Source organism: Lichenostomus cassidix, chromosome 3, assembly GCF_008360975.1.
Source record: "Lichenostomus cassidix isolate B80296 chromosome 3, HeHo_3.0, whole genome shotgun sequence".
In the NCBI taxonomy this organism is placed as follows: Eukaryota; Metazoa; Chordata; class Aves; order Passeriformes; family Meliphagidae; genus Lichenostomus; species Lichenostomus cassidix.
The window spans coordinates 79161417-79188662 of record NC_139483.1 but is presented as its reverse complement, the minus strand read 5'-3'; the positions used below and the strand labels follow the sequence as shown (position 1 = coordinate 79188662).

Sequence of the window (27246 nt, the reverse complement as noted above, 5' to 3'; positions counted from 1 at the left end):
ATGCCAAGCTCTAACTACTTTGAATGGCACTTTAAGTACATAGATGCATATTAAAAGCCACTTCCAGAAATAAACTGAAATAATTAAAATAATTTCTGATTATGCTTAATTAAAACTCATTTCCAAGCAGGAAAAATTGATAGTCAGTCAAATCTTGTTATTCACCCATGGCACATGTGGTTTATGTTCTGATGTCTATTAGTTCCATAATTGTTTTCCCTCCAAGCATTCATTTGTGGAGATTTGGTAGCCCTCTGGGGTTGTTATTAATGACACTAAAATAATTTGTCCGGAAAAAATTGGTAGTGCTCCTAATAAGTGTCAAGTCTGAATGCTTACCTGCATGATTCATGAATATCAACTGCTAATAGCAGTTCCTCACTAAAAATACTGAAAGTTCATTGCAGTAATTACAGCCTTTAATGCAGATCCTTTCATATAGTTGTCTTTATATAAAAGTCTCAGTTTCATACAGATGTCAGCAGTGGCAGAAAGTGCTCCCTTTTTAGAAGGGAACTGATCAAGATTTCAGGTCAACTATTAGGCAGGAGGACATCTGCATGAGAAATAGAAGAAGTGGCTTGGATGGGGACCCAGTTCACTTTATCTTGAGGTGGGATTGGTTACATCTGCCTTCATGCAGCCTGCTCTTAAAGACTTCAGTGATTGAGACTGTCTAGGGAAGTCATGGCAAGGCTTCCCTTGACAACAATCCTTGTTGTCACAAGGATTTTTCAAGTGTTTAAGCTGAGTCCTCAAAGGTCCAGCTGTGTAGTATATTCCTATTTCTTTGCAAGATCCATTACCATTCTTTTCTTGAGGCTAAACAACTTTATTTTTTCCAGACCTTCTTCAGTGGTGATATTTTCTACATGTAAAATGACTCTTTGGAGAAAACGTGTCCACCTCAGCCAGAAACCTGCACAGGAAAGCAAGTCCAGCTCACTTTTACAGTTATCACTTTACTGCAGACAGAGCAGGATGTGCTCCAAAAGCCCATTGTGACCTCTGACTGCAACAGGTAGCTTCTGTGTGTGCAGCAAATGTATAACTCTGCACATTGAAGTGAAATCATACATATGGACTCAAAAATGAAAGCCACATGTGAGCATGAGAGATTACCCAAGGAAACAGTGATGATGAGAAAGTTGGGATGATGACATGAACATAAACACTGAGTATGAGGTTGAGGGGTTACTGGGATTTTTGTACATGTCAACAAGTCAGATGAGAAAAGCAGGGAAATTATATATCTTAGTATCTGGTTATACTGACTTCAGTGGAGTGCTGTAGCAGATCACAGCACCCAAACATTCACATTTCAGAGACGACTTCAAGAAGAAAGGAATAAAAACCCTAGAAATGTTCAAGCAAGAGCTGTTAACTAATGAAAAGATGAGAATCATCATAGGAATCCAGCACAGTTAGCTCGCAAGGTTCCTTAGTTACATCCTCTGGGATTGTAAGTATATTGAGGCCCCACACACAAAGCAAATGATTGGAGGCCAAAGCTTAGATCCAAAGATAACCAAGATTCAAAGTCAACCCAGTAGTGTGGGAGACAAAACTGTTCAGAGTATTTTACTGGACCTATGGATGTGTCAGTTGCCTTTTCAATAGCAGACGGTGTGCATGAAATATTAAGTAGTTGCACTTATGTCAGGATTTGATTAAGTTAATGTTGCAATATCAAAACTTGCTGAGTTTCAAAATTCTTAACTCATGGGGTTATTGTCAGTCTTTAATTTTAATATAAAGCAATTTCTTTGTTCAGAACAGGAAAGGAAGGTAAGAACATGAAGTTATATATTAAAAGAGCCACTGGTCCTGTAGTAAAGCTCACAGGAAGAGACAATTAAGCAGAGACTTTCCCTTGCACTGCTCATCTCTTCAGGTGGCACAGCCAGACTGATTTGTTCCTGAGACTGAAATGTACTGCTGAACTCCCCACTGCAAGCTCCACACATGCTTCTCACAAAAACCTGCATCCCCTTACTCCAAAATTATGTCAGTTTACACAAGCCAGGATGGAGATATGCTTTGTACTGGAGATTTTCTGCTGGAATTATGTGAAAGAGTTATTTTCCTGGGCTGGCAGAGTCCCTCTATTGATTTACCTTATCTTACTCAAGCCTCGTTGACTTCTCTGAATCTGATTTCACAGATATTAAATTAAGCTACTTCAAACACTAGCACTAACTGTTGAAAACTTACATATGAGATAGTACATTAAAGGGTATCCAGATAAGGGGGAATCCCAAGTGGGTATGAAACAGCTTTTCCTGTTCAAATGTGCTGGCTAACAATTAGCAAAACACTGTGGGAACAGAAAACTGTTACAAGAGATATGTCTGACCACAGTTTTACAGGCCCCTGCAGAAGCACAAAGATGATAAACTTCATTCCCGTTTCTAAATTGTGTTTTAAAAACCATTAATGTGGGCTAAAAAAGACAACTTTTGTGTCTGGAACTAAGAAGAAGACTAGAAAAAAATGGAGTGTGATTGTGGCTCCCTGATGAAGCAAAGCTGGAAATAAATCTAGATTGCAGACACAGGCATGAAATCAGATATTAAGAATATTGCAAAGAAATGTATAAATAAAATATATAATCAATGAGAATCTTAGTAGATCAGATTCTTGTTTGCAAGCAGATGAACTTTAAAGGGGAGATGTATAATAAGTAGTGTTTCTCTAGATAATGAGAGGTGCTATGCAATTGCAGTAAGAAGAGAGAAAAAGACTGGGAGAGGGAAGCTAAGTGCAGTGGAGCAAGAAGCAGCAATTAAAAACTGCTGCAACACAATGCCAGGGCATTTAAATGAAACAGAATATTGTGGGGGGTGAGGGAGAGGAATCCTGGGAATTTTCCAAAAGTGGTTTAAAACCATACAAAAATGGCATGTGTGAAAGACATTTTGAACAGTGTTATCAAGAAGTTGAAGGAACCCCACAACAATATTTTGCCAAGCTACAAAAAAAAAGACAGGCTTGTGTAACTACCCAGTTTCCAGAGATGAACAGATGGCACTAGTAACAGGAAAGGAAAAGGCAATAGCTGAAATGAAAGCACTGAAAGATGCAAACTCTAGCAAACTGGAGAGACTCGCACAGACCTGAGAAACAAGCTTGTACACAAACACAAGTCACAAGTCAAACAGAGGCAGAGGCAAGACACTGGGAAGAAAAAGGGGCATGCAAGTGACACAGAAAATAAACCAGCACTCAGTCAATAGCAAATGTGCAAGACACAGAAAAAAATAAAATTAGAAAAGCAGTGACAGCATGTAGACAACTTAATGGAAAAACCTTATACATAGAATCATCACATCAGGGCTTTCAGGAACAAATTCAACTGCTGATAACTTTGAGATTTCTCCCCGATGACATTAATGAAACACAATAAGTAAAAAATAAAGGTTAGTCAAACCCCTCAAAAAACAAACAAATGAAAAACAGGAAAAAAACTCCACAAACAAAAAAAGACAGGAGTGAATGAACAGGAAAACAGAAACCAAAGAGAGAAAATCAGCTTTTTATTTTTCCCATGCTAAAGTCTGTACTAAATAGTGCAAATTAAAACTACAATAAGACAAGTTTATTATAAACATACTTTATTATAAACAGACACATGAAAAGGGGGAGTAAAAATTGAATTTTCACATAAGGAGGAAACATCACGGCTTCTGAATTTAGAAAATGCACACAGTAACTAAACCTGAGACATACACTGACACAGAAGAAAAAGAGTATAAAATTGAATAAAACCAGGATATTTATGAGTCAGTTACAGTACATAAGTGACACATTGTTTGTCACTGACTCCAAAGAAGTAAAAATGCTACCGCAGATATTCATTCTCAGCATTATCAGACCAATAATCTAGGGTATAAAACTATCTGATATTTTCTCAAAAACCTCCAAGCACATTCACCACTTGAGACAACAAATGGAGTAAGCTTCTACAGGATACTGTCTCAGCACACTGCAGCTTGAGTGTTGATAGGAGGTGGAAGCCAGCTACCACATCCTGAAAAATAAAGCAGTGAATGAAGAGGCAATCAGCACACAGCATGAGATCAGCCAGGCAGAACAGAAGTACCACTCCAGGAAAAGGCAGGGAGCTGTTGGATTGCACATCAGCTTCATTATCAAGAGATGGTCAAGAAATTCTTGGAAAGAACATCTTGAAATAAATGCTTGACAAAAGCCAGCCAGAATTTTTAAGAGTAGGTAATAAATAGTAGCAAAGGATATTAGAGAATGTTAGGCAAGAAGGAGATATTTTTTTTTTCTTTTTCCACTTAGCCAGTTTCTGGGTTGTGGGAATTTTGGGGGGTATTTTTTTGTTCTGTTTTGTTTTTAATGAAAAATATCACAATCTAAACAGGTACTTCACTAAAGGGACTGAAAGGTAGATAGGTAACTGCTGAGACAGTGGCCTTACTATGTGAAAGCCCATCAACAGAGCAAGAACTTTGACATCAGAATCAAACAAAACCCATTAACCACCCCAACTAATTGAGAATTTTAAGGCAGGCACTGGAAAGGAAACAGGAAAATAAAGCAGAGGTATCCAAGTGTGCATATTCATTATTCTGCCAGACTATCCCTGCTGGGGAGGAATTCCTCTCTGTGCCCATAAAGACAAGAAACACAAAGAAAAGCTGAGGCAGACTGAAAGCATCACTTAAAAGATGAGTGGATCATTGAGAACAAAAGGGTTGTCAAAAGTCAGAGCCACTATCAGAGGGAAAGCTATTTCTGAAAAGTCAGAATTGCCAAATTCAGCCCACAACGCTGGGTTAAGTGGTCATGGTACTTGCAGAAGTCAAGTTAAGTGGCAAGGAGATAATGAGAGCTCATATCACTAGCAGCAGGTTTTAGATTTTAGAGTTGCTAGTTCCAGAGAAATCTTTAGGTTTAAGAAAAAGGGGGAAAAATTAAAAAATTTTTAAAAATAAGAAAAAGTTAAAAAAAAAAAGAAAATAAAAAGGAAAGAAAAGAAAGCAGAGAAAAGAAAATAGAAAAAGAAAACCAAAAGTATTTTATGAGAAAGAAGCTGTGTGGGGCTGAGTTGGCGGCCAGGATTAAACCATGACACACATGTATTAAAAAGTTAGCTAATCTACCCTAACGAGTGTTTTGATTTGAAATTTACTGTCTCAAACAAATATGACAAAGAAAAGTGATGCAATCTCCCTGAACAAGGCACTATTACCTTACATAAAGAAACTGAAAACTTTCAGGGCTTTTTACTTGAGAACAACACACGTGAAAGAAGAAGCAGGACCAGGACACTGCACACTTGTGTCTCACAAAAAACAGGAGGGAACTAAAAGAATCTCTCTGATAACTTGTCTGCTTGAAATGCTTTTAGCCACAGGGAATGGAGATGATTTTGCCCAAAATTTACTCTGTTCATTAGGAAGCATTTCCTACCATAGAAGTGAGTACATGAAAGTGCATGAGAAGGAAACTGGTTCCTGATTTCAGTTAGCTCTCCATCCCCCTCTTCATTTCTTACTTTCCTATACCTCCATAGCACTGTCTAGAAGTTACTACAACCTCCATGACATTGGTGAGGAGCAGAAAATTGTTTAATGAGAAAATAATTTTTTTCCTTTTCAAGCAAGTCTTTTGGTATTATATAATTAGTACTTACCATTAAAATACCATCATAGATCCTTAAAACAGCCCTTGGTAATGTTACTACTGCAAGGTTGTATTTCAGTTAGTTTAATGCATAACACATAAATAAATGCAATTTAATTTATTTTTTCTCCCTTTCAGCCTGATCCAAGATGAGTTAAACTGACAGAAGGAGGCCAGGAATGTTGCAAAGGCTCCAGCTCAATACATTGCCTCTACAACCACAGCTGCGCCACCACAGGAGAGCACAGGAAGAAGCAGCCACACTTTCTGGAGATATTCAAGGCACAGATACTTTTGGGAAAACAGGGCTGGCAAATTGGTATCTGATAAGAGCCTGGGAAGGCCCAAGGGAAATACTCTATGTGTACAGTTCAACAGGACATAGGGCTCTATGACATTTTCCATCCCTGCCTCGCACTTGGACTTCACAAAACTTAAGTCTTAGTTCCTCTCCCCATGAACTGCTCAGCAAGGCTAAAAGGGATTCAACATCCAGTAAGTGAAATTAATCATCATTATGCTGTCAGCAGAATCCAAAAGAGCTGTTATTAAAAATGAGAGCAAGGGTCAAAAGGCCAGTTCTTGAGTCTGTTGGATGTCAGTATATTGCTTCAGAGTCCAAAGCAGCATTACAAACATCCAACTCTGAACTTAGGGATGCCACTTATAATAAGTTAATTAAAGAAATATTAAATTCCTATTCATAAAATCTTCCTTCTTCCAGAACAGACATTGATTAATGTTCTCGGTAAATAAAAGATCATCAACTTTTATTCTATGATAAATCTTTCAAATTGCCATGTGTTTGTACTTTCCTGCTCTACCCACTGCATCTCCTCCAGCTGCTATGAGCTATTAGTAATATTTCCAGAATGAAAATATGGAACTGTTCCTGTTTCTTCCCAAATGCCAGGACTGACAAAAATGAAACAGAAAGTGACATTTTCAACAGTTTTTACCTGATCCCATCATCCTTGCTGAAAATAAGTGTCCAAATAATAATGCACAGCATGCTACTCCTACTTGAGTTAACCTAATTTTTACTTTGACTGAAGCGGGAGGAGACTCTTCATATGCCAGTCCACAATCCCTAACCATTGTGAATGCCTCTATACTTCTCATTTCTCATCTGTAAGTTGTGGTAGGGGTGGGTGGTGGATGGAGCAATCGACATGACAAAAAACCCCCAAAGAACAGGTCATGAACCAACAAAAAAAAAACAAAAACAAAAACAAAAACAACAAAAAAAACCCCAGCAAACCACAACCAAAACAAGTCCCAGTCCATACATCACAGTTTGATTAATATCTGGCCATGATAAGCAGTACAAAATTGTTTACAGGGCCATATTAGAGAGCAGAATGTGTAAGCTTGTTGTTTTCACATAGCCATATGCCTACTACATCAGCTGGGGCAGGTCATGATTGTTTCGTGCAAAAAGCTTGTGAAGAAGTAGTCTAAAGCTGATAGGTTTACAGAGAACTATTTTGCCAAAACATTTCATTTTCAAAATATTCCTCAGCTTTGTAGCCAGAGACTACTAAAGGAAACAGCTTCAAAGTCCTTCAGGAGGACCCAGTTAGACCAAGACAAAAATAAAAAAGCAGCAATGAGTTTAAATGTGATGGGCAAAGCATTGATTTTCAGTCCACTGAGCTGCTCCATTCAAAGGCATCCACAGCAATCCTTGTGTTGGCTACACAGGGAGATTGAGCTCCCGCACTTCCCTTGCCTAAAAAGAATTGCTGCAAAAATTCTCTTTTCAGAGTACCTTTTCTCCAGTATACCCATCTTACCACAGTACCAGTAAGAAGCCCTACCCAAAGTAGATTGCCTGCAATAGTTCACAGATTAATTTCCTTTCCTATTTATCATCCAAGCTTTAAGAGCTTGCTGGACTTTCATATTTCTGTCCCTGCAGTAAAGTTTCTAAAAATCTGGTCAAGACCTTGCAGCAACAACAGAATCACAGTAATAGCAATACATATATGTTATAGTGTTGGACAATTAATTATAGGATCATCTGCTTTAAATTATTGTTTAAGGATAATTCTGACCATGCTGAGATTCCCTATCAACAATTCCTTTAAGTAAAGCTGAGAAAGACATATAAATGTGGGCATGAAGGAAGGTGGTGAACAGAGAAAGCTCCTTTCCCACTTATGAAACAACTGAAAAAAATAAAAATGCCAGCAGTAAGTAACTCTGGCAGCTTTTCCCCTAACACCTCAGTAACACAGATACATGGAGGCAGATAGGTCATGAGGTCTAAGGAGGATACAGCCAGTAAAGATCTCTTTCATCAATCAGCACTGCCTCATCCAAAGCACAGAGAAGGAAAAGGCAAGAGGGTTCACACCCTAAATGAAGAGAAATGGAAACAGTCCTCAGCAAATGAAACAGAGACAGAGGTACTAAGACTAATGGTATTGGTTATATTCTATTTACCTATTCTCCTGAATCATAGAATACCCTGAGTTGGAAGGGACCCACAAGGATCATCCAATCCAACTCTTAAATCGCTGATACGAACCCACAACCTTGCTGTTAATAGCACCATGCTCTAACCCGCTGAGCTAATTTCAGTGGTCAACTAGTGTCTGTCCCCAAATTTAGAGCCATTCCACTTCAAAGATCCCACTGTTTGAATGGGTCCCTTGACCACTCAAACTGGAAAGCTTGCCCCTTAAATATTCCTAGACAGTAACAAATGCATGGACATTCAATTTTTCCTTCGTGAGATAACTAGTTTGCCAAAAGGGAACCCCAGGCTACAGATGAGGTTGTCCAACATTGTGTGACAGAAAGGCACTAGAAGAAGACAGCCTTATGCTGACCTCTGCAAAACAGGACAAGAGAAAGAAGCTGGAGGCCTCCATTCTTGCTTTGATGCAAACAAAACCAATCTTTGATGCAAAACAAAAGCAATAAAAATGAAATAAGAAACCCAAATAATAATTTCCACAGAGGTCACAGCAGTGTCCAGCACACTTGGAGACAGAAGTCAAATGAGAGGTTCACCTTGAGGTTCCCAGATGATGGGGTAGAGCGCACTGTCAGCAAGGCTGTGGATGACAGTGAACTGGGGAGAGTGACTGATACACCAGAGGTTGTGCTGCCATCCAGAGGGACCTCGACAGACTGAAGGAATGGGCTGACAGGAATCTCATGAACAACACAGTTCTATACAAACAGCTACAGAAAAAAAATTCACTATCAAGACTATGCTATAGAGGGGAAAATATTGGGTCATCACGTGTTCAAAACAAGCAAAGTCCACGTAACTCACTCTCTTCTAATTCCTTTTGGTGCTCATCCCAGATTACTACAAGTGCATCTCAGCAGCTTGGAGGTAAATACTGAAATCTGCAGAGGCCTACTGCACAGGCACAGAAACACCCAAGCATTTTGCAAGGTGATGAAGTGCTAGTAAAGAATTTCTGTGGGATTTTCCAATATCTGCAAAAAGTGATTTCATGTTCTAACAGAAGTTTACACCAGGTCAGTAGTTACCTTTATTTCTCAATGGGCTTAAAATCTCTGTTGCCATATGCCACTATGACTGCATATCACCTGAGACCAAAGAAAACAGAAAAAATGCTGGGTTTATAAAGCTCTGGTGAGGATGGACCCCACTATATCCAAGGTAGGAGCTGCCCTTAGATACACTGGTGTGCTTCTTTGTTGATTTCTCTGCCTCGGTGCCTTGAGAATCAGCAGACCCCTCCTGTGTTTAAGACTAAAAGCATCACAGCTTTCAGAAGAAAACCATGGAAGTAATTCACAAGCCAACAGAGCCAATTTAGAACACCCAGCACTGCAGCCACTGTGCCAAGGCTGTGGGCACTACAGTCACCAGGGGAAAGGCACATTTTTGAGAGCCAGCACATACTTATCATGGCTCTGATATGGCCAGTTTTCTTCTGCTGCATTTTCATAATTTTTTAAATCTCTGCCCCTTAATGAGCTACGTTTTTTATCATCAAAGTAAGAGACTTGTTTGTGCTCTGTTAGATGAGGTTTGAAAGCACAACACAGGAGAAATTAAATTCAGCTTCAAACCTACATGAACATGGACATTACTGAAATTAAGGTGGTCATTTCGGGCTCTGAACAATACAGCTTAATGACTGCTATGCAGGCAAGACTTTTATATGGGAACATTGGGAATATTAGGAATATTTATACAAAGTCCACTCCATTAAAAAATCAAACCATCACACGCGCATGTGGTCATTGCCACTTATGGTGAAAGCCTTACAGTTTCTTCCTCAATTGGTGCATTTCTAATACATCCAATAGCACTTCAAAGAGTAAGCTTGCAGTGCACAGTAGTACACAAACCTTTCCAACTCCTTGTCCACCAAAGATTTATCAACACTAGACCTTCAGTTATTGCTGCTCATTCTGAAGCTGCAAAGGAGCAGGGAGAAAAGGACTAAGTAAAACCTGGGTTTATTGCTTCTAGGAAAGAAGAGTTTGGAAACTAAACTATGAGAATGAATAAAAGGTGGCCTAAAAATCGTAGCTTGCAACTTACAATTTTCAGCCAAATTCCAGCCAAAACCTCCCTTTTGGTGCCATCAGCCAGAAGAGACTGCCCTGGGAGAGGAATTTCCACCTCTACTTGTGGGGCAAGTCTGTTCTGGCAGCAGATGGACTTGTTTCATAGAAAGGGTCAGAGAAAGAGAGGAACAAGTCTTGGTTGAAATGCATTTCTATATAGCTGATCCCAGAAAAGCTACAGGCTCCACATGGGACAGGAACAGGAGAAACTTCCAGATTCTCCTTCAGGACATGACCATAAATGTACTGCTTAACTTTAGACTAACCAATTTCCTACTTGTGTGTTGACAGCCACCACCTGGAAGTTGGAGAACAGTCCACAGTTAGTGTACCTCACAAACACAGTGAGACGTAATCGTTAACATTTGCAAAGCACATAGATAAAGTTCAGATGAAAAGGTTCACTACCACTGAGTACACACAGATGGAGGGAAGAGATAACACATTACCTGTATTTGTTGAAATGGTGCAATGTAATTCAATTCTACAACCACAAGCAAATGTGCTTATGCACACGTGCATGCACACACATTCTCCTTCAGCCCATGTGCTATCAGCCATTTGTGTAACACAAAGATGTGACCCTGGAAACTCCACAGCACTCACAACCCAATTCCATCTTTGTAGTATGCATGAACATGGCAGCATGTCTTGTACACATCTTAAAATACACATAGTAGGAAAAAGATTCTGCACATTTTTCCATTCTATTGCAATAGCAGCAGTATAGAGAATGCAGAGTAAACAAAAATATCTGTATTTGTCTATAAAGAAAACAGAAAAAAAACTTGATGCTTTATACGTCCTTTATATCCTTTTCTTTTTTGCTCATGTATCAGCAGTTGGTCCCAGTGTTGTGTCACTAAATACCACGAGCACAGTTCTCATCACGAAATGCTGTGTTGCTGCCTATGATGTCTGCAGAAGAGGTGGGGTCCCCTTCAGAACAAACCTATAACTGAAGCTAAAACATAGCCCAGTCACATTGAAGGCAGTCACAGCTGCTAAATCATGAAGACTGGAGAGAGCTGAGCAGGAGGCAGGAGCAAGCAGCTTGTATTCCCTGCACAGCTCTCACGACCTCTTCACCTACTGTACAGGGGTTGCAGTGATGCTCACGCAGCAGTTACAGCTGCTGTGCTTAAAGCAAAGGGCACCTGGCACCCTCCCAGCCACGTAACCTACAGCACAGGCAGCTATTTCCTTGGAGTCAGGGGTAACTGCCTGACAAACATATGTGACATATTCCTGCAGAATTACAGGATGGTGAAATCACTGTGTGAAGAAGAACAACTCTTCTTCTACTTTAATGGCATTCAGTCTGAGACAAATCTGGAAATAGTTTACCACTGTGCAGCATTAGTTCAGAAGCCAGCCTCAGGTGTTGCGCTCTCCCTATCTTCCTGAAACAAACTTTAAAGGAATATGGAAGGGAGGAAAGAAAAAAAAAAAAGAAATCTTACAGTACTGAGAATGATATAAAAACTTTTGGATCCATTTTCCCTGATTACTTTCTTATTTGAGAATTATTAATGAAAATTATGGGGTTTTTTTTTATTATTATTACTAGAAGGAAGAGAACTGACTCTCAGCTTTCCTCCAGCTGTACATTATTGAGAGCAAGTGCAGTGGATCTGTTTAAGTCTGCTCTAAGATCAACTTGCCTGTTGTTTGCTTGCTTGCTTATCTGTTTTTCATACCTGCCGTAGCCTTTATGCAAATGAATTAAGAAAAAAATCCCCCAAACATACCCAGGTTTTTAATAGTTATATTCCCTTCATTATCTGAAAAGCTCACACATGATTTGGAAGAAATGACCCCAAACATTATGTGTCTTAAAGCAACTCTATAGATCTACAAAGAACTCACTTAAAACAAGATCAAGGAGGAGTGTGATGATCTGTTCAAAACCATGACTTAACTCAGACCTTCTTCCTGGAGCAGTTTCCTCTGAGATAGTGGAGTTGAATGAGATGTTCTCCCACTCCATGAGACTATTAATTCCATTGAGAAGCCTGATTTTGACTGGGTCAAAAGCATCCTCCCAGATGAGCCACACAAAGAAATTGCACTTGCACAAAGCCAATGCTTTTGACAAACTCATGGTGTTCCCATGAAAAGATGAACCAAGGAATTTTCCTCCCTCTTTGCAAAGGTTGAGACATGAAAATTCAGGCACCTTCATGTGATCTGAACGGAGCTGCAGAAGACCCAGGCCAGGCAGACACCAGAGCCCAGAGAGAATTCCCCTATGCAATCCTCAGAAGCCACTTCAGGATGATCACGCTCCCTCCCTTCACTTGACTGCCCAACTCTTTGCTGTCTTTAACCACGGCTCAGTCAGACAATACCCACTCAAGGCCCAATTTAACTTTTCGGGCCAGAGCGGAAATCTATACATTGTATTAAAACAGAACACTGTGAGCATTTCAGCCATTCAAATTACAGGAAATAAAACATGCTTTAAGCAACACCTTGATAAACTCAAGTGCATTCTCCAAGGCCGATATAAAGACCAGAGTTTCAACTTCTATTAGTATAATATATAAGTATTAGTTCCTGCCAACACTTATCTGAAGCCACTGCAAAAGTTTGCTATTTTCTCATATTATTAAAGTGCCAAGAAAGGGGATAAAAGACAGGTCATGCTAAAGAAAAGGTACTGCATGTGAAAAATAAAAGCAAAAGAGAAAAAAAGAAAGCAAAAGAATGAAAGAGAAACAGAGAAAAATAAAAACAAAACCAGAAAAACAGAACAGAAAGAGAAAAATCGAAGAACAGAAAAAGAGGAAAAAAATAGAAAAACAGAAAAGAGAACAGAAAGCAGAATTCTTGCTAGAACAACAAAGATAGCTCCCCTGAGGAGTATCTTCATGTCCACCAGATTCTTCACACCCAACTCCCTTCCTCCAGGTAAAGCCTTCAAGGGCTCCTAGTGCTGAAAGACTAGTGTAATTCGAGTCCATGCAGGTATCTGAAAGCTGCTATAAAAATGCTGGCTTTTCATGCCATGATACACACTGCAGTTGAGGAAGAATTTTCTTGGAAAGCAAAAACTTTCTAGGTAGTGGGTCAGATGCCACTCTCATATAAGAAAAATCTCACACAAGCCATTAGAGGGACTCCCTGAACTCACAAGAAGTCCTGTGCTGTATCATTGCCAAAATCCTTTCATTTCAAACATATACTGTGTGTATGTGAATTTGTTAGCTGTGCACAATTAATAAGGTTTTTTTCTCAAGGTTAGACACCTGAAATACTACAAAAATAGTGCCTTCCCTCTTGGTGTTTCTGAGGTCTGCCACAGCTAGAGCCTTGATAAGAGGGATTCAACCTTTGGATGCCTCAACATCTCATTTGATCAGTGTCCACCACATCAGACGAGAGCGAGAGAGAAAACCTTTCCCTTCAGTTTAACTAGCAGGCTCTTCAATGGAGTTTTACAAACTTTTCTTGGAGTAAAACAGAGGGAATCCATTCTGAGATCATTCGATACCTTAACTGACCAGTTCCTGCAAAATAACAGTGTCTCTGATGACATCCTGCAAGTCAAGGATTAAGAGCTTAAGTAAGTTTATTTCAGTGTAAATTTTTTACCTTTATATTTAAAATATGATCTAACAATCCAGTGTTCTGTTCTGACCTGTCTTCACATTACAGCTAGAAATTCTTTGGATAAGGAAGAGAGTTCAGGCTGCCAAGGGGCTGCAGAAGGTCATTTCAACAGCAGAACAATCAATGAGCATAAGTTGAAAACTGTTGAAAGAGCTGAGAGTCTTTCTGTATTATTAAAATAAAAGAAAGGGGGAGGAAGGCACAGGGACAAAAATGGACACATTTGAAGTCCAAAAGCATTCATTTTAGAATATGCAGCTATAACATCCTATTGCCACCTACAAATGATGCTAACCACAGGGTGGGGGATGAGAAATTCAGTTAAAAAACATATGGCAAGAAGATATCATCAAGATTTATACCACGACTTAAATTAGGAAATTCATTAATTTTTTTGTCGATGCTGTTCTGTGAAAGGTTGCACAATCAGTCCTTATATCAAAATTCTATTCAACAGTACTGTCAGATTACTCACTAAATACAAACTCTATCCTTGAGAAACAAAAGTGGCAAAGGTTCTATAATTGACTGAAGTCTCCCACTTTACTTGCATTTTCATTTCAATTTACAATGCAAAAAAGTTACACATTCCTATATCACAATGACTATAACAGCAAGTCCTGAAGTCCTTAAAATTTTTTTTTCCTCCATTGGGATGTGAAAACATTTACAAGTTTTACTTATCCCTCTATTTTTTTAGAAGTTACTGAAGCTGGGGATAGTGAATGATGGAGAAAAGAAATTGCTGTTCAAGGAACTGTTTTGGAGTTTGGTTTGTCTTTGAGACATAACAAATACCTCATTAGAATCCTTTTGTTAACTTTATATTTCTTACACTAAATAGCTACATCTCCTTGAACTTCTATACTATATACTGGTTTTTACTGCAAACTCTGATGTGTTGCTTTATGGTCACTAGAACCCGGGAATTCCACCCTCTTTTGGTGCAAGCTGAAGGAGTTAACAAGCCCAGAAACGACAAAATGTTATTGCAAAGATAGAATTCATGTTTGGCATTACAAAAAAAAAGGTTATAAAGTTGGGCATCTGAGCTAGAAAATGGCAGCTTTCTGGGACAAATTTGAGCCTTAACAAAGCTGTTCTAACACAACAGTTTAATGTTTTTAACTCCAGAAGAGTGGTACACTGATCATTCCACACTTTTGTTTATGAATATTACACATAACCAAGTGATTATGCCTAAACAAACTGTGACAATAAACCACAACTTGAAAGCAGTCAAGCTCCTTGGCATGGTGGAAACATCAATCCTCTTGAAATTTCAGGATGATGAGACTTTCAACAGCACATTTTGGAAAAAAAAAAAAAAAAAGTAAATTAACCATAATTTTACATTTGATAACAAATTAGGTTCACACCTGGAAAGGCCCACTGCTTCCACAAGCTATTTCTCACATTACATAAGTTTTCTTTTAAACCAGGATTGTTTCTGCGGGCCCTAAGGCCCTTTAGTGCATCAAGTAAAGCCCTTAATGCAAGTATTATCATCAGTATGGTGAATTAATTACCTACAGTAGAATTTAAAACAGAATTAAAACCTACCTTTCTTTGCCTGTGTAGCTTCAAAATGTCTACAGTTCTTGTTTCAGACACAAAAGAAGTAATTACAGATTACTCTAGTTACCTAAATCATTGAATTTATAGACAGCACATAAAGTATACTAACTTTGTATAAATCAAGATTTTATGGTTTATTGCGTTTGTTACAATTTTTGTCGGGGATTTTTTGGTGTAGCTTGACCTGAAATCATTAAGACATATCTACATTGTTTTTTTCAAGATTCTTTTATCACACAGTGATCAATTCTCTACATTCATTTTCTGCAGATCTCTCCATTCCAGTTTTCCCGAGTTCAAGAGTACTGACACTATTGAGAAAGTACAAGTTCAAACACATCAATACAAAGAAGACAAACTAGACAGAATATTGCAGATAAGGCTACCTTTTTTTTTCTTTTTTATAGATGAATTTGTTTCAACCAGGCACAGAGAACTTTGGAACACAATATTGAAAGCCATCTATGGTAATCTTTGCAGGTTAGGTGTTTGCAAATTCCCCAGTCAAGCACTCGCCCCTATAGCTTTAACAACATACACACAGATCTTTTATTTCCTCAGCACTTCAAGTGAATCATCCCTCAAACACAGCAGTTCTAAAACTGTACCATATTTACCAGAGTAAGACTATAGATGGGCTAATTAAGTGGCACCACATTCTCTTGAGCTGTGTGCTTTATTTCAAGACAGAGATGGCTGCTCCAAGGCCAGACTCACTCAAAGCAGTGACAAACATGCACAGCTGAGCCGAGCACAGGCAATGCTGGGCACAGAGGCACAGCCTGGGGCACGACAGGGAAACACTCTGGCCACAGCAACCAGAGAACCAGGACTTGCACAAGTAACTTGAGAAAAACTGCACTGTCAAACTGTACTTTTACATGAAGTTCAAGCACAAACTTTTTCCCAATATCCCCAATTTGCAAGAAAGCTCTGAAGTACACAGCACCCCCCAAACTTTAAAGGTGTTTAATTCTGCACATTTAATTTCATATTAAATCACAAAATAAACACTCGCTTTTCAGCCACCTGTAAATTTAACAAAAACCCTTACAATTTAAGATTAGCAAATACATTCCCAATCTACAGCCTCATGTAACATTACTAATAATATGTATTATTAAAGAAATTCTCCAAAAACATACATACAATAGATACTGTGGGTAAGGACACAGTGAACACATTATTTCATTCTCTCTAACAAATACCTAGTGATTATGGGCAGTGTTTTAATGCTGATGTTAAAAATTACATGATTCTTATTCTTCCAGTCCTGTTTTACTTGTAAGAAGAATTACAGTTTCAAAAGTGCACATACAACTGTGAAAACTGTGGAAGGGAGGACTGTGAAGAGTACAAATTAGTGCTTGTTCCACATAGGTGCTGCTATAGGTCCCTGGGGAGCCCTTTCAACGGTCACAAATTCATCAGGGTTGTCAAAAGCTTCATAGTGGACTAACAAGTCTTGAATTGCACACTCCTCAATCTGGAAGGAAAAAAAGAGCATGTAGGTCAGTGGCAGGTCCACATTTACACCATGGGCATGGTTATGAACTGGCTTTACTGGTCCTGAATGCATCAGACCTCCCAGTCAGGAGGGAGTAGTAGATGATGCATTCTTCAGACAACTTGAAGAAACCTCATGTTTTCAGGCCCTGCTTCTCAAGGGAAATGTAAGTCGCCCTGATATCTGCTGGAACAGCAAGACAGCAGGACACAAGCACTCTAGCAGGTCCCTCCATTGGTGAAAAATTCTTAACACAGATGATCAAGGAGCTGCCCAAGGGAGACATTCTGATGGATCTCACACTTAAAAATAAGGATTGCTCAGGGATGAGAAGGTTGAGGGCAGACTTGGCTGCAACGACAGTGAGGTGCTAGAATTAAGGGACCTCAAAGCTGGGAACAACAGAAACAGCAAACAACTTGGGACTTCAGAAGAGAAGACTGTGAAGGCATCTGCTTGGAAAAATTAGTGGGATTTGGCCACAGAAAGAAGAAAGGTCCAGGACAGCTGGTTGATTTTAAGGATCATGTCCTCCAAGCTCAAGAACAGACCACGCCAATGAGCTTCTTAGCCAAGTAAGAATGGCAGGAGAACTGCACAGACAAAAAAAGAGCTCCAGCCAAAACTCAGACAAAAAGGAAGCATACAAGAGGTGGAAGCAGAGAAAAGTGACACAGAAGGAAAACAGAGACACTGTTACCATACAGGAACAGAATTAAAAACGTCAAAGCCCATCTGTGTTGGAATCTGGTAAGGAATATGAAGGGCAACAAAATAGGCTTCTACAGCAGTGAAAAAAAAAGACAACATGGATCCACTCTGGATGAAAAAGACATGGAAAAGGTTAGGGACCTTCATCTTGGTCTTTAGTGGTAAGATGGATTTTCAGCAACACCAGGCTGCTGAGATCAGTCGGCCAATATGACTGCAAGCCCACGCTCAAAAAAATCTTTGAAAATCTGTTGCAACAAGGGTTTATTCCTGAAGATTGGAAAGAATCAAATGTCATTCCTACTTTCAAGAAGGGCAAGAGGATCTGGGTGACTACTAGGTGATTCCTAGGAAAGTGGTACAGCTTAAGGATTGACTAAGAATTCAGTGGACTAGCTTAAGAACAGACCTCATAAGCAGAATGTGAGACAGACTGAAAACTGGTTGAACCGGTGGTCTCAAAGGGTTTTGACAAGTGGCACTAAGTCCAGTTAGAGGCCTATCAGCAAGACTGAGACTGAGACTAGGGCCAGCACTGTTTAACAGCTTCATCAACTACCCACAGGACAAGACACAGTGCACTCTCAGCAAGGTTGCAAGGAGTAGAGAACTGGAAGGAGTGGCTGATACACCAGATGGTTGTGCTGCCACTCAGAGAGATCCAGACAAAGCTGGAAAAATGGGCTACAAGGAATCTTATGAAGTTCAAGAAAGGGAAACACAAAGTCCAGCTCCTGGGGAGAATAACCCCAGACACCAGTACACACTGGGAGCTGACAAGCTGGAAAGCAGCCTAGCATAAAAGGAGCTGGGGTGCTGGTGGACAATTTAGCCTTTTAGCCAGCTATGTGCTCATATAGCAAAGAAGGGTGTCAGACTACTGTGCTCTCTGAGGGACAGCACGGCCTGCAAAATGAGAGAGATGACCCTTCCCCTCTCAGCACTGATGAGACACTTTAGGAGTGCTGGGTCCACTTCTAGACTTCCCAGTACAAGATAGCTAAAATGAACAGTCCAGTGACGTGGCATAAAAACGACGAAGAGACCAGTGCATCTGACACTGAGGAGATGCCAAGCACATGCATTTATTTAGCATGGAGAAAAGAAGGCTTAGGGAGATCTTATGAAAGTATATAAATACCTGACAGGAGAAAATAAAGACTACTGACCCACAGACTTCTCAGTGGTACCCAAAGACGGGAAGAGGCAATGGGCACAGATTGAAAAGCAGAAAATGGCATTTAAAAATATTTTTTGCTGTCAGAGTGGTCCCTGGAACAGGCTTCCTAGAGAGGCCGTTAGTCTCCATCCTTGCTGATAATCAAAAGCTGCCTGGACACAGCTTTAAGAAACATGCTCTAAACTGACCCTCCTCTGAGCAGGGGCTTGATTAAGACAATTTCCAGAGGTTCCTTCCAAAGTCAACCATTCTCTCATGCTGCAAATACATTTATCATGGACTCAGTAGTCAATTAGACTTTAACAGAGACCTACTTTATCAAACAGCAATGTGAAGTTATTATTAAATTATATTTAATATCATTATGTAAATGAAATGTACTAATACATAATTAATACTAATAACTGATCTCTGAAAGAGTCATTGGAAACTCCTTGTGTTACATTAGAGCAGCAGTAACTTAGCACTTTACCTGGATTAATGCCAAAGGCTTTTCTCTGCTTCTAATAAGAGCAGCTTCTTGCTGGAGCTCTTCCTCTACAATAGCTGAAAACATGACAGGTGCTATCACAGGAGAGCTGGTCGGTGATGCTGCTGACCAAGGACTGCAAAAAAAAAACCAAAACAACAAACCAAACAGCATTATGAGGCAACATCAAGGTCAGCACAACACACAGAAAAAAGTTCCAGAATCTAAGCCACTGCCAAACTTACTTATGATTCTCCAGCTGTGGAGAATCCAGAACATGGTCTTCCAGACCAGGGTTACTTCTAGTGGTGAACCTGGAAAAAGGTAGGAAAGGTAAGTAAAAGTCACAGACAGAGCATTCTCCTACATCATATTGTGAAATACAAACGTACAGTAGGCAATTATAAAAAATGTATAAGGTTTTTCCAGCGGAAAGGCATTAGGATATAATGTTGAATTTAAGTGTGCTAATGTGACTGAAGAAGACACTGATTCTCATTTCTAACTACCAGACTCTAATGAAATTTTATCTTGGGCATTAATTCTGGCATTTCCTAACATCCAAGCATTTGAAAAAACATGCTTCATTTTTGGTTGTTTATTAAAAAAAAAAAAGGCTTTTTTACATGTAAATTAGCCAACTGAGTTACGCACTAACAGCACTACCTAGAAAAGTTTGCAACTAACATGAAAGAATAAACTATTTGTGATAAAAAGATTCAAGATGATAAAAAATCCAAACAATTGTCCTGCACCCAAATCAAGTGTTTCAAGCAAAAGAGACAGTGCTACAGTAGCCCTACAGTAAATTACTTTGAGTGCAAGCCCAGAAATTATGGAGTTTCAGTACATATCCTGTAACCACCTCCCACATTCATAAGAATAGCATAAAACTATAACTAACAGAATAGAAGAAAAGAATCTTGAAATATTTACAGAGTCCCCAACAGAAAAATATTTTATTCAGTTGCAAAATGTTAACCTCTCAACAAAAAGAAGTCATATTTGGTATACTGTATTCCTTGAGAGACAAGTATATTTGCAGAAAAACCCTACACCAGTAGGAAGAGAGGGCCCTATTCTCATGATTTAATACCTATCTTTGACAGGATAGTTTTGCAATTTCCAGAACCCTAAAGAAGTGTTACAGCATACTGTGACATGCTGGCAAACAATTTTGAATTATTCTATGCGCTGCAAATAACTCTAACGGTGTTGCTGTTTCAATAAATCACTCTCAATTTTCTTTAAAGTTTTGGTAATCCTTTGTAAGTGACCACAAACTCTTGGATGAAACAGAGAAAAAATCTATAGAAAGTTAAGAGAATTCCAGTAACTACCAAGTTCTCTGTCTGAAATATTTTCCCCAGAATACAATTCCAAGGACAACAAAGAATATGATTCCTACCACTAAGTGGTAAGGGCAAGATCTCAAAAAATCTGAAATCCAACATCCATCTTCAAAAATGTATTTAAATGAATTGTGTTGAGCTTTTTGTCACAACACATAATTTTCCCCACAAAATAAACAATGCACACTGCCAGGTCATGTATCCTTGTACTCAGTCTGAAAATATGGACTGAGCAAATGGACAACGAGATGGGTGGATAATGGTCTGGAAATGGATTAGCTGTACAAAGTCCAACTGGAAACAAAGCACTAGTGGGGGTCCTCAGGGACTTATACTGGAACCCATTATGTTAAGCATCTTTGGTAGAACAGAACAGAACCTCAACAGGCCACAGCTGGACGTGGAGACAGTGCACATTCTGGATGCCAGGCTGCCTTTCAGAAGCCTCAAGAGGCTGGAGAAATGGGCAACAGAGAACCAATGAATTTCAAAGGCAAGTGCAAAGTCCTGTATTTGGAAAAGAACAGCTCCACAAAGCAGTACAGGCCGGGACTGACTGGCTAGAAAGCAGCTCTGCAGAGAAAAAACAGAACCTGCAAAGTCCTGCCTGGCAACAAGTAGATGTTACCAGCAAGCGCCTTTGCAGCAGAGACAGCCAACTGCATGCTGGGCTGTGCTAGCAATAGTGTAACAAAGCAGGCACAGGAAGTGGCTCTTCCCCTTCATATGTTGTATTTCTTCATCTATATACAGAGTATCATTCTCAAGATTGGGCTCCTCAATACAAGGACCCTGTGAGGTTGGAACATGTCCAAGATTAAGGGCTGGGGCACGCAACAGAAAGAATGTGTTTTCTTAATCCTAAAGAGAGAAGAGGGAGATCTCCCTAAAGGGGAGACCTCATTTGCTGTCTTCAGCTACCTAACTGCTGGCTATAGCAAAGATGAAGCAAAAATCTTCTTAGACGTGCACAACGACAGGATAGAGGCAACATACACAAGAGGCAAAATAGTAAATCCCAGATAGATAAAAGGAAAAATAAAAATCCCACAGGGAGATGATTATCTGTTGAAGCATGCTGCCCAAAAAGTTTGTAGTATCTTCCCACTTGGAAGCAGCCACAACTCAACAAGACCAGGTCCTGAGCAACATGATCTAGCTAGACTTACTTGGAGTGGGAGGCTAAACTACAGAATCTAAATTATTCTATGATTTCAAAACAGGGCACTACTTTTTAGCTGCATCCAGCTCTGGGGCCCTCAGCACAAGAAAAAGACAGGGACCTTGGAGTGAGTCCACAGGAGGGCCACCAAGATGATTAGAGGGATGGAGCACCTCCCACCTAGGGAAAAGCTGAGAGAATTCGGGTTGTCCAGCCTGGAAAAGAAACGGCTTTGGGTGACTTAATTGTTGCCTTCCAATATATGAAGGGAGACTGCAAGGAAGATAGCAGAGGACTTTTTACAAGCGCATGTAATGACAGAATAAGGTTTCAAACTGAAAGAGAGCAGGTTTAGATTAGATATTAAGAGGAACTTCTTCACTGTGAAGGTGGTGAGGCATTGGTTGCCCAGGGACGTTGTGGATGCACCATCCCTGCAAGTGCTCAAGGCCAGGCTGTATGGAGTTCTGAGCAACCTGGTCTAGTGAAAGGTGTTCTTGCCCATGACAGGTGATCTTTAGGGTCCCTTCCAACACAAAATATTCTATGATGAATTAGCTTCCAGCTTTGACTGCACTTAAAGATAACAACATTAAAAAGCAGGCAAGAACCAAGGAAAAGGAAGAGGAGATGAAGGTGGCTTTCTGTGCTTTTACACTGATGTTACCTCTCAATTTTATCTCTTTCCACTTCCTTTAATAATACTCACCTTCCTGCCCATTTGACAAAATTGATTTGACAGCTACACTTTTCTGTCCACTCCCAATCCAAGACATCACAGCACTACTACAAATGAACCCAAGTTGATTGTTATACTTAACAAACCTGTTGCAGTATGGACTAAAAGTTCTTTCCAGAGTAAGACTTCTCCACAAACAAACAACTCAAACAACAACCAAAAAAGTCACCTCAACGGGAGTTGCCAAAAACTGGAAGTTGCAGCATCACAGCACATTCTAGCAATCAATTGAAAGGTAAGTAAACACTTGTATCATCTCCCTCATTTAAAGCTGATGTGGCTTTAAAAGATGTAGGAAGCAGTCCAGATATTTTGAAGCTATTTGTACATATGTACATCTGTGTTTCTTACTAGCAAGACACTCAGTCCAGATATTAAATCAAGTGCAGATATTTCAACATGTTAAATTAATTCCTCATCTGGCATCAAAATAACTAGGAGAAATGGAATAGACAGAAGATGCAAAGCTAACATATACAAAAAAATGGGGGAAAAGTCTCAAAAATATAGAAATTGGAAACTGGGAAGTCTTGGAAATTAAAGACTGATGCAGAGACATAAATGGTTCTGCATGGAAACAAACCAGCCAAGTATCATCAGTACTGAACCAACCTGATTAACTCAGTTGGCTGAACTTGCCCTGACTCTTGCACAGCCACCAAAACGTCCCAGCCCTCAGCTCCCCAGTGTTTCTTGAGTATTTGTTCATGAGAAGCCAGGTCAGGTTTGGTGCCTCCCTGATCTAATAACTACTCTCAGAAAAAGAACACAAAGCCTGGTCTTCTGCAGAACCTCCTGGGTTTTGCTTTACCATTTGAGTCATGTGCTACATATTAGCTCATTATTAGCCATGACAGAACTAGGCCATTCCCACACAAAGCTACAAATACTTGTTTCCACTAAGACGCTTCACAGCTCCCTGGAGTAAAACAGTGAAGACAACTCAGGCAGCCACAACAAAGTCATGTCAGGCCTATGCTTTTAGCTTGGACTGTGAGCTACACATGCACAGCTGCACAGAGTAACTCCCAAGGCTGAGGTGCCCCTGGAAACAATGCAGCCACATCCACATACCCCAGGTCTTGGGATGATCTGCCTCTGGATTAAATCCAGTTCACATCACCACAGTTCGTGACATGGTTTACCTAAAAAAAATTCTTTATTGCATAAATCGGAAGGTGACAGTACACAGAAGAGTGCTTATGCCACCATCCAAAACACCCTCATCCAGAGACCTAAGACGATTGTCAGTTTAATTAGTGCAGGGTTTGTCCAAGGACAAAGACAAAGCAGTAACATTAAGCCATGCAACTATCTTTGGTGTCCCATCAGCAAGTCTGACATCAACAGGTGAGGATTACTTATGCTCTACATTTGTGTAATTTCCTTCCCTTAACAAGGAAGGGGTAAGGGTGTGGATAATTAATCTTCACAGATATAGCCCTTGAATGCCACAGGCAAAAATCAGAGCCTACTGTGACAGGAACTGTACAGTCAAAAAATAAAATTACCTCAAACTAGAAACTCAACTCCTAAGTTTCAGATGGAGGAACTAGTCACCTAGGCTTTTTACATCTAATACAGAGAAATAAGCATCTTCAGACACAATTCAAAAACAAGCTGAAATAGCTCTGGAAGGGCCTTCTTTTCAAAGTGATGATAGTCAATTTAGCCATCTCCTAGGCTTCTGCAAGCTTAATGTATCTTTTTCAGACAGTTAATGAATTAGACTTGGATTCAGCTCAAATAATCCACTCTGAGAGCGTGCAGATTGGCCAGACTGCACAGACTAGTGAGAGTAATGCAAAAGGAAAAGAAATAACTTCATGAAGATTACAGAGCTATTGTGTCAAGGCTAATAATAGCATCCAGTGCAAATTCTCTTATCACCAGCCCTTGGCATCTCCCACATGATGAAGTTTTATTATTGTGCTAGCACCAAAAGGAACGATACCTGCTCTTCTGCAGATTTGTGTCTCATGTCCCCACATCTCCACTCACTACAGTAACTTCAGCTTTATTCTTCTGCTCCTGAAGAATGCCTCTCCATCACACACACTCCAAATGTCTCCTACCTCTCTGCTCAGACACCATCCCACACACAATGTTCTTACATTTCTGCCCTCATTTTGTTCTTTATCTAGCAGCAAAACACGTACTACTTCTGTCCTAGGGAAACACCAGTTTTTATACAAACGGAACAACCAAAAGTGAGGCCCAGCAGGACCTTCTCTTCCTCAGAGGACTCAGTTACTGGAGGAGAATGCAACAGGAGTTCCTAAGAAAAACAGGCAGATAATGACATGGCTCCCTGTGCACCAAGAGCTCTGCAAACTTCTCCCTCAGTGCAGCTGTGTAAACTTCAGTCAGGCTGCTCTAAAGCTGAGTTGTAAGAAGAGCTGTTTGAAGGATTACAGAAGTTCCCCCTCTTTACTCAAGAGCTGCATTTAAGCTCAGTCCCTCAGAGGTTTCTTGAGCTACGCTGCAGCTATGCCCAAGCCCAGTCTTGCTGTTCCTGAGCCTGACTTGACTTGAAGGTTTGATGTCAACCCTGCCTCATCCTAATGCACCTGTCTGTGGCTCATGCTAGTTTCTGTCACAGTCTGCCCTGCTCACCTCACTCTGGCCCCAGGGCTTTGCCCCTTACCAGGGAAGCCACCAGCCAGCCAGTCCTGCTGTAACACTTGGCCTCCCTACCACTGTGGGTCAGCTGGCCTTCACTACTTCCAGGTAGTAGGTGGGAAAGCTGAAGATTTTCAGGCTGTTTTGTAAATATATTTGAAATGCCTAGCCTTCAAAGTTACTGATGACAGGAGGAAGAGATGCAGATGGGTGGGCAGACCTTCAGGAATAAGGCTGAGATTTCTTTCCTTCAGTCGTACAGACCTTCAGGAATAAGGCTGAGATTTCCTTCCTCATCTTAGGCAGTCATTTTAACCCAAAACAGCGATTTTATGGTAGGTAGCGAGAGGATGCATGGTTAAAACGTTTTGACCAACAACCAATATTGTCAAGTAACTAGATACATATAATTTACACGTGCCCTATTTTTGTCCTTAGAACTGTAGCCCCACAGTAATTATAATACACAGACATAACTAGTGCAGCAATGTTTATGTATGCCCTCTTAATCTATGAAAAACTGTACCTAAACAATGAAGTCATCTTTTAGGAAAACTCAGATTAGGAAATGCCAGAACTGCACTTGAATAAACTGATTTTATCTGCTCAGTGGTTACACAGAAATACTCTTTAACAAAATGTTTCATGAATGCCCATGTATCTGAATGCTCATGAATACCTGATTTCTACAGAGGTTAGAAAACACAGGTTTATAATTTTATACATACATATATATGCAAACAAATACAGACATATTTTGTTTGAAGCCTCAAGTCTTTAGATAGACACACACACACACACACACACACACACATATCTATATGGATACAAGGTCTTTGAACCTGAAACAATTAGCAGGGGCATTATATTACTTTAGTCTGTATGCTTCCAATTCTAAAGAGTATTTAATTAATAAAATCTTACTAAACAGAATCATCAGAAGAATGCTTAGAAGAATCTTTTTCAAATGATAATTTTATTTTTTCTTATTTCAGCATAATTTAACAGGTCATTGTGTTTCTTGTGTAATGGTTGACCAATAAGAAAAAAAAATGCATTCTTACCTTATGGTGTTTTGGACTGATGAATCCTCAGATCCTTTATAGCCACATCTTTTAATACCAGTACCAGGTGAATTATTCACACTCATACATTTTTCTTCTTCCATTACAAGATCACGGAATGACTTTGGCAAGGCAGAATGTAATGAAGATGACCTTTTTAAAAATAAAAATGAGACAAAAACCAATGCACTTTACACTTGCACTTTCCAAGACTCCATATTATTCCATTATTCAGACAGCAAAGAGGCCGTTCTACTTACTAAAAATAAAAATATTACTTAGGTTTTGTGTATCACCATTATCCTGCTAGACCCTATTTGCTAAAATGAGTCATTCTGGGTCATACAGGTAAAGAACCAGAAACAAATACCTATGAGAACAGAGGAAGCCATTAGTTTTGAAATTTCATTAGAATTATGCAAAACAAACAAACATAAAAATCAAACCCAAACCCCACCCTTCCACCTATTCCCCCCAACATCTCTTGTAATTTTTTTTCATAGATGGCTTGTCTTAGACAAGCTGTACCTTTTCTAACAGTACTGGTCCCTGAAAAGTATTTTTATAAAAAAATCACACAATGCTCCAGGTACTGTTGATCTAATCCAGGCAGTTTGCCAGCACAGAAGTCAAGTATAGCTGAACTTTTTTCTTCCAAGATACTGAATGAGTTACTCATACCTGCTGGAGGCTCTATAAATCACTTAATCCACAGTGAAGTTCAGTAAAACTGATATCCTTCATTTCCTTTTACTTCTCCAAGCATAAGTTACTGAATTAGAGCCTACATATTACCTTTCAAAAATAAACCATTATGAAGATATAGCAATTTAGCATCTTAGGTATTCTGAATACTTTCTGAACCCAAAAATAGGCAGTTACCACTAGGCCTTCTCTTTTCCATCAAGGCTTTGGAATTCATTCTTCATATATGTAACTTTACTATATTTGCTTACATTTAACTTTACTAAGCATCGCAGTCCCATTCATTGCAAAATACACAAAATACATTCTGAAAGAACAGCT

At 39.6% G+C, this 27246-nt stretch overlaps 1 protein-coding gene across 2 annotated transcripts in view; it reads right to left on the bottom strand.

The window, feature by feature from the left end:
- Positions 1 to 14936: 14936 nt before the first annotated feature.
- Positions 14937 to 27246, bottom strand: part of IBTK (inhibitor of Bruton tyrosine kinase) — a 56144-nt gene continuing 43834 nt past the window's right edge. For both annotated transcript variants that reach the window (XM_085056440.1, XM_085056441.1), the window contains exons 26-29: positions 26221 to 26373; positions 19527 to 19595; positions 19285 to 19417; positions 14937 to 16900 (exon numbers count right to left, since the gene is read on the bottom strand). In XM_085056440.1, coding sequence (XP_084912566.1) covers positions 16775 to 16900; positions 19285 to 19417; positions 19527 to 19595; positions 26221 to 26373 — 481 coding nt within the window. In that variant the 3' untranslated portion in view covers positions 14937 to 16774. The remainder of the gene's footprint in view (positions 16901 to 19284; positions 19418 to 19526; positions 19596 to 26220; positions 26374 to 27246) is intronic.